The 12,409-nt window shown below is 53.2% G+C and overlaps 1 protein-coding gene across 1 annotated transcript; it reads left to right on the top strand.

The window, feature by feature from the left end:
- The first annotated feature begins 962 nt into the window (after positions 1 to 962).
- On the top strand, positions 963 to 9,767 carry LOC111141756 (transcription factor AP-2 gamma). The gene is made up of 7 exons (XM_022494561.1): positions 963 to 1,298; positions 2,928 to 3,413; positions 3,536 to 3,587; positions 4,726 to 4,942; positions 5,479 to 5,597; positions 7,435 to 7,579; positions 8,831 to 9,767. The coding sequence occupies exons 1-7, from the start codon at positions 963 to 965 to the stop codon at positions 9,114 to 9,116; spliced, it is 1,641 nt and encodes a 546-aa protein (XP_022350269.1). The 3' UTR covers positions 9,117 to 9,767.
- The last annotated feature ends 2,642 nt before the right edge of the window (positions 9,768 to 12,409 follow it).

Here is a 12,409-nt window from a genome sequence, read left to right as displayed (position 1 = left end):
TTTAAAAAATTTTTAATATTGCGCATTGCGTTCAGGTTTGGGTGGCAAATAAATATTGGGGCTAGAGGCAGCGTTTCTGCGTAACTTTCGTTTTCCGTCTGCATCTGCAGAACTGGGGTACTCATCCCTCGCGCGGGGTCCCTCTCTGGCCCCTCCCTCTTCTCCCACCTCCTCCCTTCCCCCGCGCGTGGCGCCTGGGTTGTATTCCGCCCCGCACCTCTTTTCCTGCGTGAGTTGAGGCTTCCGAGTGCCTGGCCCGTCGGAGGCAGCTGCGGAGCCAGCGCTGGACAGGGCTGGGAAGGGCTGGGCAGGGCTGGGTGAGGGCGCGCGGGTGACCCCCAGCCGCAGTCAGCGGCGGAGATGCACCTTGGGGCGATGGCGGCCAGACGCCGTTGGCTGCTGGAGGCCCGCCCGCTCCGTGGGGCTCGGGGCAGACTTCCCCAGAAGGCCTTCGCTCTTCCAGCCCCTCGGAGGAATGGACCGGCGCTATGACCACGGAGAGGGAGGGAAGGGGAGGCGTCTCTCGGAGGGGTCGGGGCTCTGGCTGCCAGATCCCAGCCCAAACCTTAAGTCTCCGTGAGTGGGTGGGGTGGGACATTTTAGCAGCTGAGGGGGACCCGAACGCGGGGTCTCTTAACTCCAGGTGGCAACGTCTTTTGGAGAATGGGGGAAGGCGCGTTGGAAAAAAGAAGGGGGGCTGGCTCTTAGGTATGTGGATCCCGGGCCCCAGCTCTGCCAACCTCGCATGTCGGGGATGACTGATGGACGGCGCGACTGGGGACCCCGACCTAGCTGGTCGGCGGCTGTCAGAGGTGCCGCCCACGCGGCTCCTCTCCTTGCCCCCCGCAGCTCGGTTCTCCGCGAGGCGCCCCGCCGGGGTGCAGGGCGGAGCTAGGCTGGGACTGGCTGGGGGCTGCCCCGCCCGGCGCCTGGGCCTTGGTGCCGGCCCCCGGGGAGGAGTTATGATAATTTCCTTCTCATTAAGGCGCCCGGGTCCCCCGGCTATTGCCGGGACACACAGTGCGGGCGCGGCTTCCCGGGTCGCCGGCAGCGGCTTGTGCACGCGCGGCGGCAGCATCTGCGCTCGCAGAGCCGCCGATGCGCGTCCAGTGACCGGGACAGCGAGGCCCTCGCGTGGCGGGGGCGGCGGCAGACGGCTAGCCACCGTGACCCCCATTTTGGATTTACCGCTCGGGGGGTGGGGGGAGCCTGGATTGAACTGGCGACTGTTTTGGGGGACGCCGGACGCCATGTTGTGGAAAATAACCGATAATGTCAAGTATGAAGAGGACTGCGAGGTGAGCTGGGCGCAGGGGCGCACTCTGGCCCCTCCCGAGTACAGCCCGGGAGGCGGGGGCCGCTGGACCCAGGTGGGGGCGAGGGCGAGGGCGCGGGAGCAGCGAGCAGGCACTAGCCTCTGCCCCTCGATGGGACTGGGTCCACTTTTCCGGGCGCCCCTAGTCCGTTTCTCCGGGGCTCTCTTCCTGAATCGGGCCTTTTCCTAAACATCCACCCTCGGGAACAGGGCCTGGACCGAGAATGGCAGATCCCACCCGCAGAGCTTACCGGTCGGTCTCCTGCGAAGCAAAACAGCCCTTCTTCCCCTTTTCTCGGAAGAGCGTCCCGTCTACAACCCTTAGACGTGGCTTTTACGCACCACATCTCCGTCCAAAGGGGTCAGACGCGGCGACTTGCCGGCGACACCTTTGCAGAGTCTCTTCCGAGGCGGGCTTGTCACTTGCCCCGCTAACTCCTCGGGGAGACAAGAAAAGGACAGAAGTTTGGCTTTTAAGAGAAGTGGGGGCTGGGGAGTGTTGGTGGGGGGGCCCTGGGGCCAGATGGGGCCGTAAGCGCTCGGGAGTGCTCCAGCCAGTCGGACAGGTTGAGCTAGAGTTTCGGAGAGTGGGAGGGAGGGAGGCGGCGAGCGGGAAGAGGAAGACGCGGGCGGCCGGAGGTGTGCGCCAGGGCGCTGGCAGAGTGGAGCCCGGGCTGGGGGGCCGCGCGAGGGCTGCGAGCCCGCGGGACCTCAAGGGGCTGCCCCTGTCGGCAGGCCCGGGCACTTCCGCTAGGGGGCGACAGTGCCATGTTTCTCCGGGTTCCCCGCTACCCCTGTGACCCCTCGAACCCAGGGAGACAAGTCCTTTGAGAATTAAGTCAGAGAGCCTGGGGGCAAGGGACGTGCGCAGGCAAGGTTGCCCAATATTCGGGGTCCTTCATTCTCCCCCTGTGCCCCGATCTGTGGGGACACTGATCGTGGCCGGGCAAGGCGGCCTCACTTGCTGTATTCCCTCTTGTTCCGGACGCGGCTAGCAGGGAGGGCAGCCCCGGCTGCGGTGCGTGCCTCCCCGAGCGGCTCAGCGGCGCTGGGTGGCAATCCTGCTCGGGAGTGTCGCTCCCCCGGAGGTCTTTGTCCTGAGGGCGTGGAAGGGGAGGGTCCCTGGGGCGGGGAAGATGCGCACTTCCCGCTTTGTGCGCTTTATCCGCGCTCGCAGCTGCCGCAGGTTCTTTGGTCTGGCGCCGCCATGTGCGGGCTGGTGGGCGAGCGGGCTCCGCATCGTGCTCGCCGCATGCCGACTTCTTCGCCTGGCCCGGACCTGGCCTGCTCTTGGCCCAAGGCCTGGGGTTCGGACTGGGCGCTTCAGAACGCCTTGGGCGTCGCAGGGCCCAGGCCTTCGCCGCCGGGCTTTGAGGACGCGTTCCCCCAGGTTTTTCGAAGTCTCTATTTACTCCGTGGACTCTGGGTTTGCAACGAACCCCCCGGGGCACTTTGCCTCCGGATGCCCCCCGGCCGGAGGGCAGGCCCAGTGGGTTGGGTTCGTGCTGGTGCGGTGGGTCCCGTGGGGGCTCGCCGCTCAGCGCCGCGGCTGCGGTCAGTTCGCAGTAGCCGGGTTTCGTACTAGCGGGGTCTCTGTTTCTCTCTCTCCCAGGATCGCCACGACGCGAGCAGCAATGGGAACCCGCGCCTCCCCCACCTCTCCTCCGCCGGGCAGCACCTCTACAGCCCCGCGCCACCCCTCTCCCATACTGGAGTCGCCGAATACCAACCACCACCCTACTTCCCACCGCCCTACCAGCAGCTGGCCTACTCGCAGTCGGCCGACCCCTACTCGCATCTGGGAGAAGCTTACGCCGCTGCCATCAACCCCCTGCACCAGCCAGCCCCCACCGGCAGCCAGCAGCAGGCCTGGCCGGGCCGCCAGAGCCAGGAGGGGGCTGGCCTGCCCTCGCACCACGGGCGCCCGGCCGGCCTGCTACCCCACCTCTCCGGGCTGGAGGGTGGCGCCATGGGCGCCCGCAGGGATGCCTACCGCCGCTCCGACCTGCTGTTGCCCCACGCGCACGCCCTGGACGCCGCGGGCTTGGCTGAGAACCTGGGGCTGCACGACATGACGCACCAGATGGAGGAGGTGCAGGTGAGCGGCTCCTCGGCTCTTGGCCCTCGAACCGGGACCTGCTCGCCTCCCAGCTTCTACTACACCCCCCCCCCACCCCAGGCTCCCCCGAATTTAAGAGAAACTTTGTTGTTTCTTCCCAGAATGTTGATGATCAGCACCTGCTTCTGCACGATCAGACTGTTATTCGCAAAGGTAGGTAGTGAGAGCGAACTTTTCTCCCCCCGGGGCCACGCATGTATCCTGGCAAGGTGGGGGCGTTTGGTGGCCGACCCGGGGACGTCTGTGCTGGGGAAGGGACTGACGGGGGCTGGAGGAAGGTAGATTTTTCTGAGTAAGAAGAGATCTCTTTGTAAATTAAATGAGAAAGGATGGTAAGAAAACTCTTAGGAGCTGTCTCCAGTAAGAGATTAATCCGGATTTGTTACTCCATAGTGTTCTCTTGGGGAATACGATCCCTTGAATTGGGTGGTGTTTTTACATTGTTAGTCTTCCAGTGTGAGTTAACACTGAAAAAAACCACACCACATACCTTAGTTGGGTGGTCGATTCTGTGACCATTGTTGAATGAGTAGATGTGATTCTATTCTAAACTGTAAGAAAAGGTTTTGAAACGGTTCGGCCTACCAAATATACAGCTTTAAAAGGACCAGGGTGTGGGACAGTGTGTGTGAGAGCTGGGCTTTATGCAGGGTAGTGGGGGAGGGGATTGGAAAATAGGATCAGGCAGGGAGTGTCTCAAGAAATTAGCGTGCTGCGAACTGAGGGGATTACCAGTCCAGTCCGGCTATTTCGGAGTTGGGAGTTGGTTCTAGATGAAAGGTAGTTAGGGTCTGCTGCTGGAACTTAAACTGCTCGAAATCAGTTGGGAAATGGTTTTTGAAGAAAAACTCAGAAAATAAACTGGATTTCCCAGGAAACTTGTAATAGAACGTGTTTGTTTGTATTTTTAAATTTACCGTGATAGTCACACTGTGAAATCTTGAGGGGATCTGAATGTGTCTGGTGATTTTGGTTGTCTGTCGAGTGAGGAAGAAAAAAAAATCACCATTTATTTAGGGCTGAAGCAGTCTTTCGAAAACAAGTGTTCTAATTAAACAGATTTTAACAGTGGCTCGAAAGTGAAAACCCTCCATGCTTGGAGTCATGACTAGTTATCTGTAAGGTGTTAACTTGTGAATTTCAGATTCGATTATCTTTGAAGACTAGGACTTTAAAAAATCCGCTTGTAATTTACATAGTCCAACGTGTGGTGTTTTTGGTGAGCGGTTTGCAAGGGTCCCTTTTTCTTAAGTGCAGCTTTTGGGACTGCCACTTGTGATCTTATTTACAGGTCCCATTTCAATGACCAAGAACCCACTGAGTCTCCCTTGTCAGAAGGAGCTTGTGGGGGCTGTGATGAATCCCAGCGAGGTCTTCTGCTCAGTCCCGGGAAGATTGTCCCTCCTCAGCTCCACGTCTAAATACAAAGTTACAGTTGCTGAAGTCCAGAGGCGATTGTCCCCGCCTGAGTGTTTAAATGCCTCTTTGCTGGGAGGTGTTCTCAGAAGGTACGTGGGGACACAGACTCTCTGGCCATGGTGGTTGGGTGGTTGACCGTGAGTAACATAAAAGAACCGAGGAGGTATTTTTAACATTTATGTAACATTTATACCTAACACTGAATTCTAATCGGCTTAGAATTTTAGTACATTCCTTCCCTTTTGGAAAGTGCCAGATGTAGAAGGAAGTGCTAAAACAGCGCTCACAGATTATCATTTGCTTAGGATTTGATTGCATGTATGAAGTGGTGGCATCCCATTGGAGAAGGGGGAGCCCCATGCGTTTTGTTGCCCCAGGGGGCTGCTGCAGTAAATTCATCTGCTCCAGCACAACTTGAAATGTTCTGTGATTGGAAAGAAAAAATGTTGGGGATGATAGGAGAGAGCATTAATTACAGGGGACTGACTCCCTGTATCACCTGATTATGAGCCACATAATGTCGATAACTCTCGCAGATTTCCGTTTTGATCGCAGCACGGCCGGAATTTAGAATTTTGAAGTGCAGTGTTTTGAAATTAGCTGCCCTTCACTTTCTTGTACCCAGAGCCAAGTCTAAAAATGGAGGCCGGTCCTTGCGGGAGAAGTTGGACAAGATCGGGTTGAATCTGCCAGCTGGGAGACGGAAAGCTGCTCACGTCACTCTCCTGACGTCCTTAGTAGAAGGTCAGTGAAGTTTTGTTTTTTGGTTTTATGGTGTTTTTAGTTGGCTCTGTGTCATCTGGGTCCTTAACTCTTCCCTGAAGGAAAGCTTAAAGATGGCCCTGTCGCCAACGGAGATGAAGAAGAGTTGTCGTGAGTTCGTTGTAGTGAATCACAATAATTTATGAAATGAGTTCACACTTAAGTCCCTGACTGCTTAAGTATCCTGTTCTGGGTTCTTCAGAAAATCACTGTGAAAAAGTATTCGGTTTCCCTGACCTAAGAACTCTCACCCTTAGGGTGTTGGGACATTTCTAGCAAGTGGACCCGTTTTTGGAGGACGGATTGATCTTCTGGCACACTGTTTAAAAAGCCGGTTGCACATTGGTGGGAAGAAGCGCCATTTCCAGCTTGGGTAGCTGTGGGGTATCAGGATTGTGGTCCGGGAAGAGAAGAGCCCCTGTGGACGCGGGGCTAACCCCGTTCACAAGCCCTTTGTTCCTTTCCCACATGAATAAAAAAGTGGGGCCCCTCTCCCCAGTCCTAAAATAGTAGGATGTAACATTTTCATGTACTGAATGGGCCTGTACCCCCAAGCTGGAAGAGAGCCAAGAATGCAATTACAGCCTTAAAAATAAGTGGGGGCGAGGTGGGGGTGGGTGGGGGGCGCTTAAGGGAGAAGTGAAATAATTTTTTTCAAAAACCAGCTCGCTGTTGCTGTGCACGGGAAGATGGAGTGGGGCACGGAGGGGCTGATCTGAAGGCCAGAGCGGCCCCTCACCCAATCAGCAGGGCGCTGGGCTCCGCTCTGGGCTGGGGGAGCCAATGAGGGCTGGTGGCCTGGTGGCCAGGCGATCTTCGGATCGCTTTCTGTCCCTGGTCTAATGGCGCTCCTGCATGCTGAAAGAGACTTGGCAGAGCCGGCTCTACCTTTTTACGAGTGTCTTTGGAGGTCAGGGCCAGGAGAAAGGAGCTGCCGTTTGGAGCATAGCTGTCCCGCATGGAGAATGGTGGGTTTTGTGTGCGAGGTGCCTGAATGTGGCTCTGCGAGGTTTTCTTACTAGCGGGGCTGAGGTCCTTGGATAAGAAAGTGTGTGCCAAAACAGTAGTTCTCAGATTTAGGAAGTCTGGGGTGGCAAAGTGGAGGAGAAGGGGTGGGGGTGGGGTGCCACTCTCGGGGGTTTCTGGAAAGCTCTGGCCAGCCTTGGCACTGTGGAGCCAGGCCCAGGCATCTCTGGTCGGAGAGGAGTCCGGGTTCGTTTTCTGTCCCTCTGATCCCCCAGTGATTGGGACAAAAGAGGGCGGGTAGTCCAGGATCGTAGTTGGGCTGTTTGCACTAACATTTCCAGTGGAAACACGGCCCTGCCTTTCTTGGTGAAAAGCATCCCAGAGACCTGCCTCCTTCAGTAATGGGGCACCCTGGTTTAAAAAGAAGGTTCCCCAGCAAAGACTTTGTCACGGTTTCATAAGGAGAAGTGACCAGTCGGCTTTTGTGCAACGCACTTAATCTTTTTAAGTTTCCCTGCTTCTCCACAAGGCTAACTTTTATTATCGAGGGAAGATGTGGGTGTGTCTCCGGAAGCTTAAGCTTGGGGGCCTAGACGGGTTAGCGTTATTCCAGGGTAGTGAAAGATGTCAGTCATTTTGTTCCACATGCTTTGCATTTCCCTGCTCTGTTTCTAGGGGAGCGAGCCCACTGAAAGTTCCACATGCGCGCTGAGTGGTTTTCCTTTTGGGTGATTTCATTTTAAGATGCCAAGTGACGGGTAGACCCTCCTGGTTAGAAGAGAAAGAGGAGGGGGAGGTTTCCCAGGGGTGACTGCAGACCTTCTGAGTCTCTTGTCATTGCTGGTGATTTTAGGTGAGGCTGTTCATTTGGCTCGGGACTTTGCCTATGTCTGTGAAGCAGAATTTCCTAGTAAACCTGTGGCGGAGTATCTCACGAGACCCCATCTTGGAGGGCGGAACGAGATGACCGCTAGGAAGAACATGTTGCTGGCTGCACAGTGAGTATCCAGACTTGAATTTGACGGCCCGGCGCTCTGATCTTGAACTTGGCAGGGAGTTGGTGGTGGTGGGGTTGCGGTTTGTCTCGAACCGTCCAAGGTGCTCCAGAAAGAAAGAAATGCTCACTGAGGGCTGGTGTGGAGGAACTGGAGCTGGCCAGGGGCTTTTCTCTGACAAGTCAGATAAGTGAGCTCTTGGGTCAGACTTAGAAGTCAGATGAATGTATTGCGTAGGAAAGAGTGCTTTTGGAGCTGCTGAGTTCTGCAGCTCAGAATAGTTCAACCATCCTTTCATTAGTGTCTCCATACCCTACAAAAAGGTTTTGGAAACACTTTGTTTGGTCCCATCCAGTCAAGATGGTGGATGTCTTCTACCTCCTGATAAGACTATTTGTTTTTTATTTTATTATTATTATTATTATTTTTAAAGATTTTTATTTATTTATTTGACAGACAGAGATCACAAGTAGACAGAGAGGCAGGCAGAGAGAGGAGGAAAGGAAGCAGGCTCCCCGCCAAGCAGAGAGCCCGACGCGGGGCTCGATCCCAGGACCCTGGGACCATGACCCGAGCCGAAGGCAGAGGCTTTAACCCACCGAGCCACCCAGGCACCCCAAGACTTTTTGTTTTTTAAATGTAACGATCCAGTTGGATTTGTGGGAGACACCTGAGCAGGCTAAGTGTCCCAAATCCTACTTTAATGCAGCTGTCAGGATTTCTCCTAGAGGCCAACTGTGAATTGGTTTAAAAAATTACTGTAAACGAGGCAGAGGTCATCCAGTTGGAAAATGGGGCAAGAGGGAGCAGAGTGAACCAGCTGTGTAAACAGTGAGTTTTGGGGGAGATGTGGATTTTTGGGGTTCTTGAAGAAATTGGTGTCTGTGTACCAAGCTGCTCCAAATAAGCAGCTATCCATTATAAGTAACCTCCTGGGCTGCATTCCCGACCCCACCTTTCCCCATCTCTCGCACTAGTCCTGGTGACCTTGGCCTTCTGACTGGGGTTAATCCCGTTAGCTTTTCTAATTGCCGATGAGGATTAAAGGAGAGTCCTTGCAAAGAGTTGAGTTCAGGGCCTGGCGCGTAGTAGGTGCTCAGTGTGCAGACTTTGACCGTTAGTAGCAAAGGCTGTTTCTTTGGGAAGTTCTGAACGCCTCCTGGGTTACCCACTCCTCAGGGTGATCCGGCTTTGTCCTCTTCCCCTGTCAAGAGCTAGATGGAGCTCACCGGTGTGTGTTGACTATCCTCCCAGGCAGGTGTGTAAAGAATTCACAGACCTCCTCAATCAAGACCGAACTCCCAACGGCAACAACCGGCCCACCCCGGTCTTGGAGACGAACATACAGAACTGCTTGTCTCATTTCAGCCTGATCACACACGGGTTCGGCAGCCAAGCCATCTGTGCTGCTGTGTCCGCTCTACAGAACTACATCAAAGAGGCTCTGATAGTCCTAGACAAATCCTACATGAACCCCGGAGACCAGAGTCCTGCCGATTCTAGCAAAACCCTGGAGAAAATGGAGAAGCACAGAAAATGAAGGATGGGCGTGAGCCAAGGGCTGAAAAGAGTCTCGAGGGAAAAGGACTCCACGATCCGTCTCAACCCAGACAGACCGGGAACCCTTCTGGCCGGGGGACACTTTGTGACCCACCTTCCCATGAAAAAGGCCTCCACTCATTTTTGGATCTTGACGTGCCCTCCTGGATTCCTTAGTGTTCTTTCTCTAGCGCTGAAATGTGTCTCTAAATCTGGACAAGTTATCAGAAGGTGACAAGTACTGGTTCTTTGTTCATTAAGCTCATTTTATTCTTTTGAACCCCATTCTTTTCTCTGAACATGGTGCTACAAGTTTTAGAACCTTTTAAATAAATTCCCTGGGCTCACGAGAAAACCCACACCCACAGCTGTTGAAATGTCAAATCGATGCGAGTCAGAGTGACAGTAACTTGCAGTGTTAAGGTCATGGCTGGTTTTTTGTGTCCAATCCATATTTATCTAAAAGTATTTATCTGGCTTTTTCAGATACCAAATCCTACAGACGGTAGGAAGCAAAGATTCTCTCCGCTTAGGGACTAGTTTAATAGGTGGTATTTGACACACTTAAACCCCTTGTTGAAAGGGGGCCTTTGGGTTTTATGAAACTTGTAGAAATGAAGCCTGCTGATGATTTTGTGTTTTTTTTTTTTTTTTTTTTTTTTTTTTTTGTGTTTTTTTTTTTTTTTTTTTTAATTCTGAGAGTTAACTCTTCAAATGAGAGGCTCTGAAATGTTCTGTTCCTTTAAGGTACTGAAGCTTTATTTGCGTATTTATTTCACGTCTTGGTTTCGAGTAAACTTGAAAAGGGTAGGCATGAGGCGGTTTTTTTGTTGTAGTTTTTTTTTTTTTTTTTTTTTCTTTTCCCCCCCCCCCCCCCCCCAAGTCCCGTAGGAGGCTCTGTATGTTGAGAAACAGTGCGTTGAGTGTACAGATTTTATTTATGCATAATTTAATGGGGTCTGTAAATACGGGTGCACTTCTTAAGACTTTTTGACAAATGGGATTCGACTTTAATATTAACTTCTCAAGGTGGTGGGGTACTCTAAAACACTACTTTTAGGTTTTATTCATAATGTACACAGGGTATGAAGAATTAGGATCCTGGCCTCTGTTCTTGGTGCGGAAGCTTCTATTTAACTGAAACTCTCTGTTCACCAAGCAACAGTTTTGTGTCTCGTTCCCACCGTGCTGAACCGGAAGATGGGTGGGTGTGTGGTACCGTGCGTGGGGGTCAAATGGAGGTTTGGAAATGGCTGTAAACATTCCCCGAGTAATGTTGTGTATACGATACTTGTATAATAAAAAGTATTCTCCATAGAAGCCGTGAAAGTTGGGTTACAACTTGGTTTTTTTTTAAAGTCTCTAGGATGAGTGGAATAGTGACAGAGCCTAATTTATTTATGGTTGGCTGCAGCCTCGTTAAGAGGACCGAGCAGGAAGGTTGTGTGCCAAGGGAAGGCTGGAGTTTCATTTTCTGTCCCTAGACAGACAGCTCAGCTGCAGGAGGATCCTGCCCTCCAGGGCCCCAGGCCTCCGCTGCGTGTAATACCCCCTCTGGCCACTAGGGCTGTCAGGAGGTGTGCGGGACCCTCTGTTGGAATAACCTCTTGTGTAAGGCTTACCCTCTTGAGAAACATTAGGGTCAAGTTGCTGCCTCCACATTTTGAGAAGGGAAACGAAATGATGGTAGACGATCCTTGGGCAGACCGCTGAGGAGGATTTTTGCCTTCAATCAAATGCGAGCAGTGGGACGGGTAGGCTTTCCCTGAAGTGTTCAATGCATTGGAATTTGCCCATCTTTGCTGGGCTCGCGGCGGTGCCCACCTGTTCAAAGCACCCTAACCATTCTGCGTGCCTGGTAAGTCGGACGTTGGGTCTCAGTAAGCTGCTTGGGGAGCAGAAGGGACTGGTGGAGCTTGTGCACTGGCTGGGTGTTCGTGAGGATCTTGAGTGGGCTCCCGGGGTCCTTGATTCCAAGTTGAAGTGTCCTGGCGTACCCCCCCCAGGAAGGGATAGGTTAATATTTGGCACGAGAGGCTGGCTTCAAAGGGAAGTGGGAGCAAGAGGATTTTCCATGTAGGATAGGGCCGTTCCTTCAACTGCAGCCTCCTAATCCTTGATTTATAACTCTACCCAAAGATCAGCAATTCCTGACTTTGGGTTGGCATTGGATGTGAAGTAATTTAACCTCTGCTAACCTAATTCTTTGCTCTGGACGGCTTGTCCTTGGCCATTGAACGTTCCTATTAAGTTGGATTTATCTGGTTGGTATGTCAAGTTCACAATTGCTTTGCTTTCGAAAAGTGAAAAGAGGTCTTAGGTTGGCAGTTATCTCTCAGTCAAGACGTGAGACCTTGGGTGTTAAAAGGAAGTCATGGGGGTAAAGGGCTGGAGGAAAAAGCACGGTTTTCTTATCAGCATCTTAACCTGCTTTTGGACTAGAGTCTGGCTTTTAGGAGCTGTGCCCAACTGCAATGCAGACAATGTTCTGGAAACGCCCCAAAGTCAACCAACGATTGGAGTGAGTCATAATCAGGGCTTGTGCCTGGCTCACTGCTCGACTGTCCTTTATCCTCGTTCCCACTAACGCCCACGGATGGCCGATGGGGTCCTCTGGGTCCAGGGCACAACAGTAGGTTTTTTTTTTTCTCAACAGCTCTGAGCTGATAGGCAAGCAGCCAGGTCCCCTCAACAGGTCCCTACGGGAACTGTGGTTGCCTCGGCTTTTCCCTCAAGCCCATTTGTGGGAGAAGGGGGCCCTGCTGTTGCTTCTCGTGGGCCCGGGTGGTTTCATTTCCAGCCCCACGATGGTGAGGATCGCACTGCCTCTTTCCCCCTCGTCCTCTAGTTGTTAGCCCACTGGCTGACCAGTGTGAGCTCGCTTTTATGAAGGTACATGATGTTGTGAAGGCTGCCCTCTGGGAGGAAAAATGAAAATGCTGCTTTTTTCTTCTTGGTTGGCCTGCAGGAAAAGCCGTCGTTGTCTGAAGGCAAGCTCTGTCCAGCGCCCCATGTATGAGAGATTTCTCATAGGGGAGACGTCTCAGCAGAGCTGAGTGTCTGTTGACTGGAGACCTGCCTGTCTAGGTCCTTGGCACCTTGATGCCCTCCAGCCTTGCAGACAGCACATCTAGAAGCTCTGCGGAAGGCCGGGAGCGGGTGTTTTCAATAGCGATTTCTGATTGTCTTGTCTTTCTTGGGCCCACGGTCTCAGTTGCGGGTTAGCAAGGGAAGGATTAGCCTGTTTCTCATTTGAAACGATTCCATAATGATGGCCATCAGTATTTTCTTCTT

Source organism: Enhydra lutris, unplaced genomic scaffold (assembly GCF_002288905.1).
Source record: "Enhydra lutris kenyoni isolate GAN:26980312 unplaced genomic scaffold, ASM228890v2 scaffoldscaffold6, whole genome shotgun sequence".
Lineage (NCBI taxonomy): Eukaryota > Metazoa > Chordata > Mammalia > Carnivora > Mustelidae > Enhydra > Enhydra lutris.
Note: the sequence above shows the minus strand (reverse complement) of the source record. Positions and strands in the feature narration are given on the sequence as shown.

Bases quoted from the DNA above. Each gene is read 5' to 3' on its own strand.
- LOC111141756 (XM_022494561.1), top strand. From the start codon at position 963: ATGATAATTTCCTTCTCATTAAGGCGCCCGGGTCCCCCGGCTATTGCC. The intron at 4,943-5,478 runs GTACGTGGGGAC...TCTTGTACCCAG, and splicing joins CTGGGAGGTGTTCTCAGAAG to AGCCAAGTCTAAAAATGGAG. The intron at 5,598-7,434 runs GTCAGTGAAGTT...TGGTGATTTTAG, and splicing joins CCTGACGTCCTTAGTAGAAG to GTGAGGCTGTTCATTTGGCT.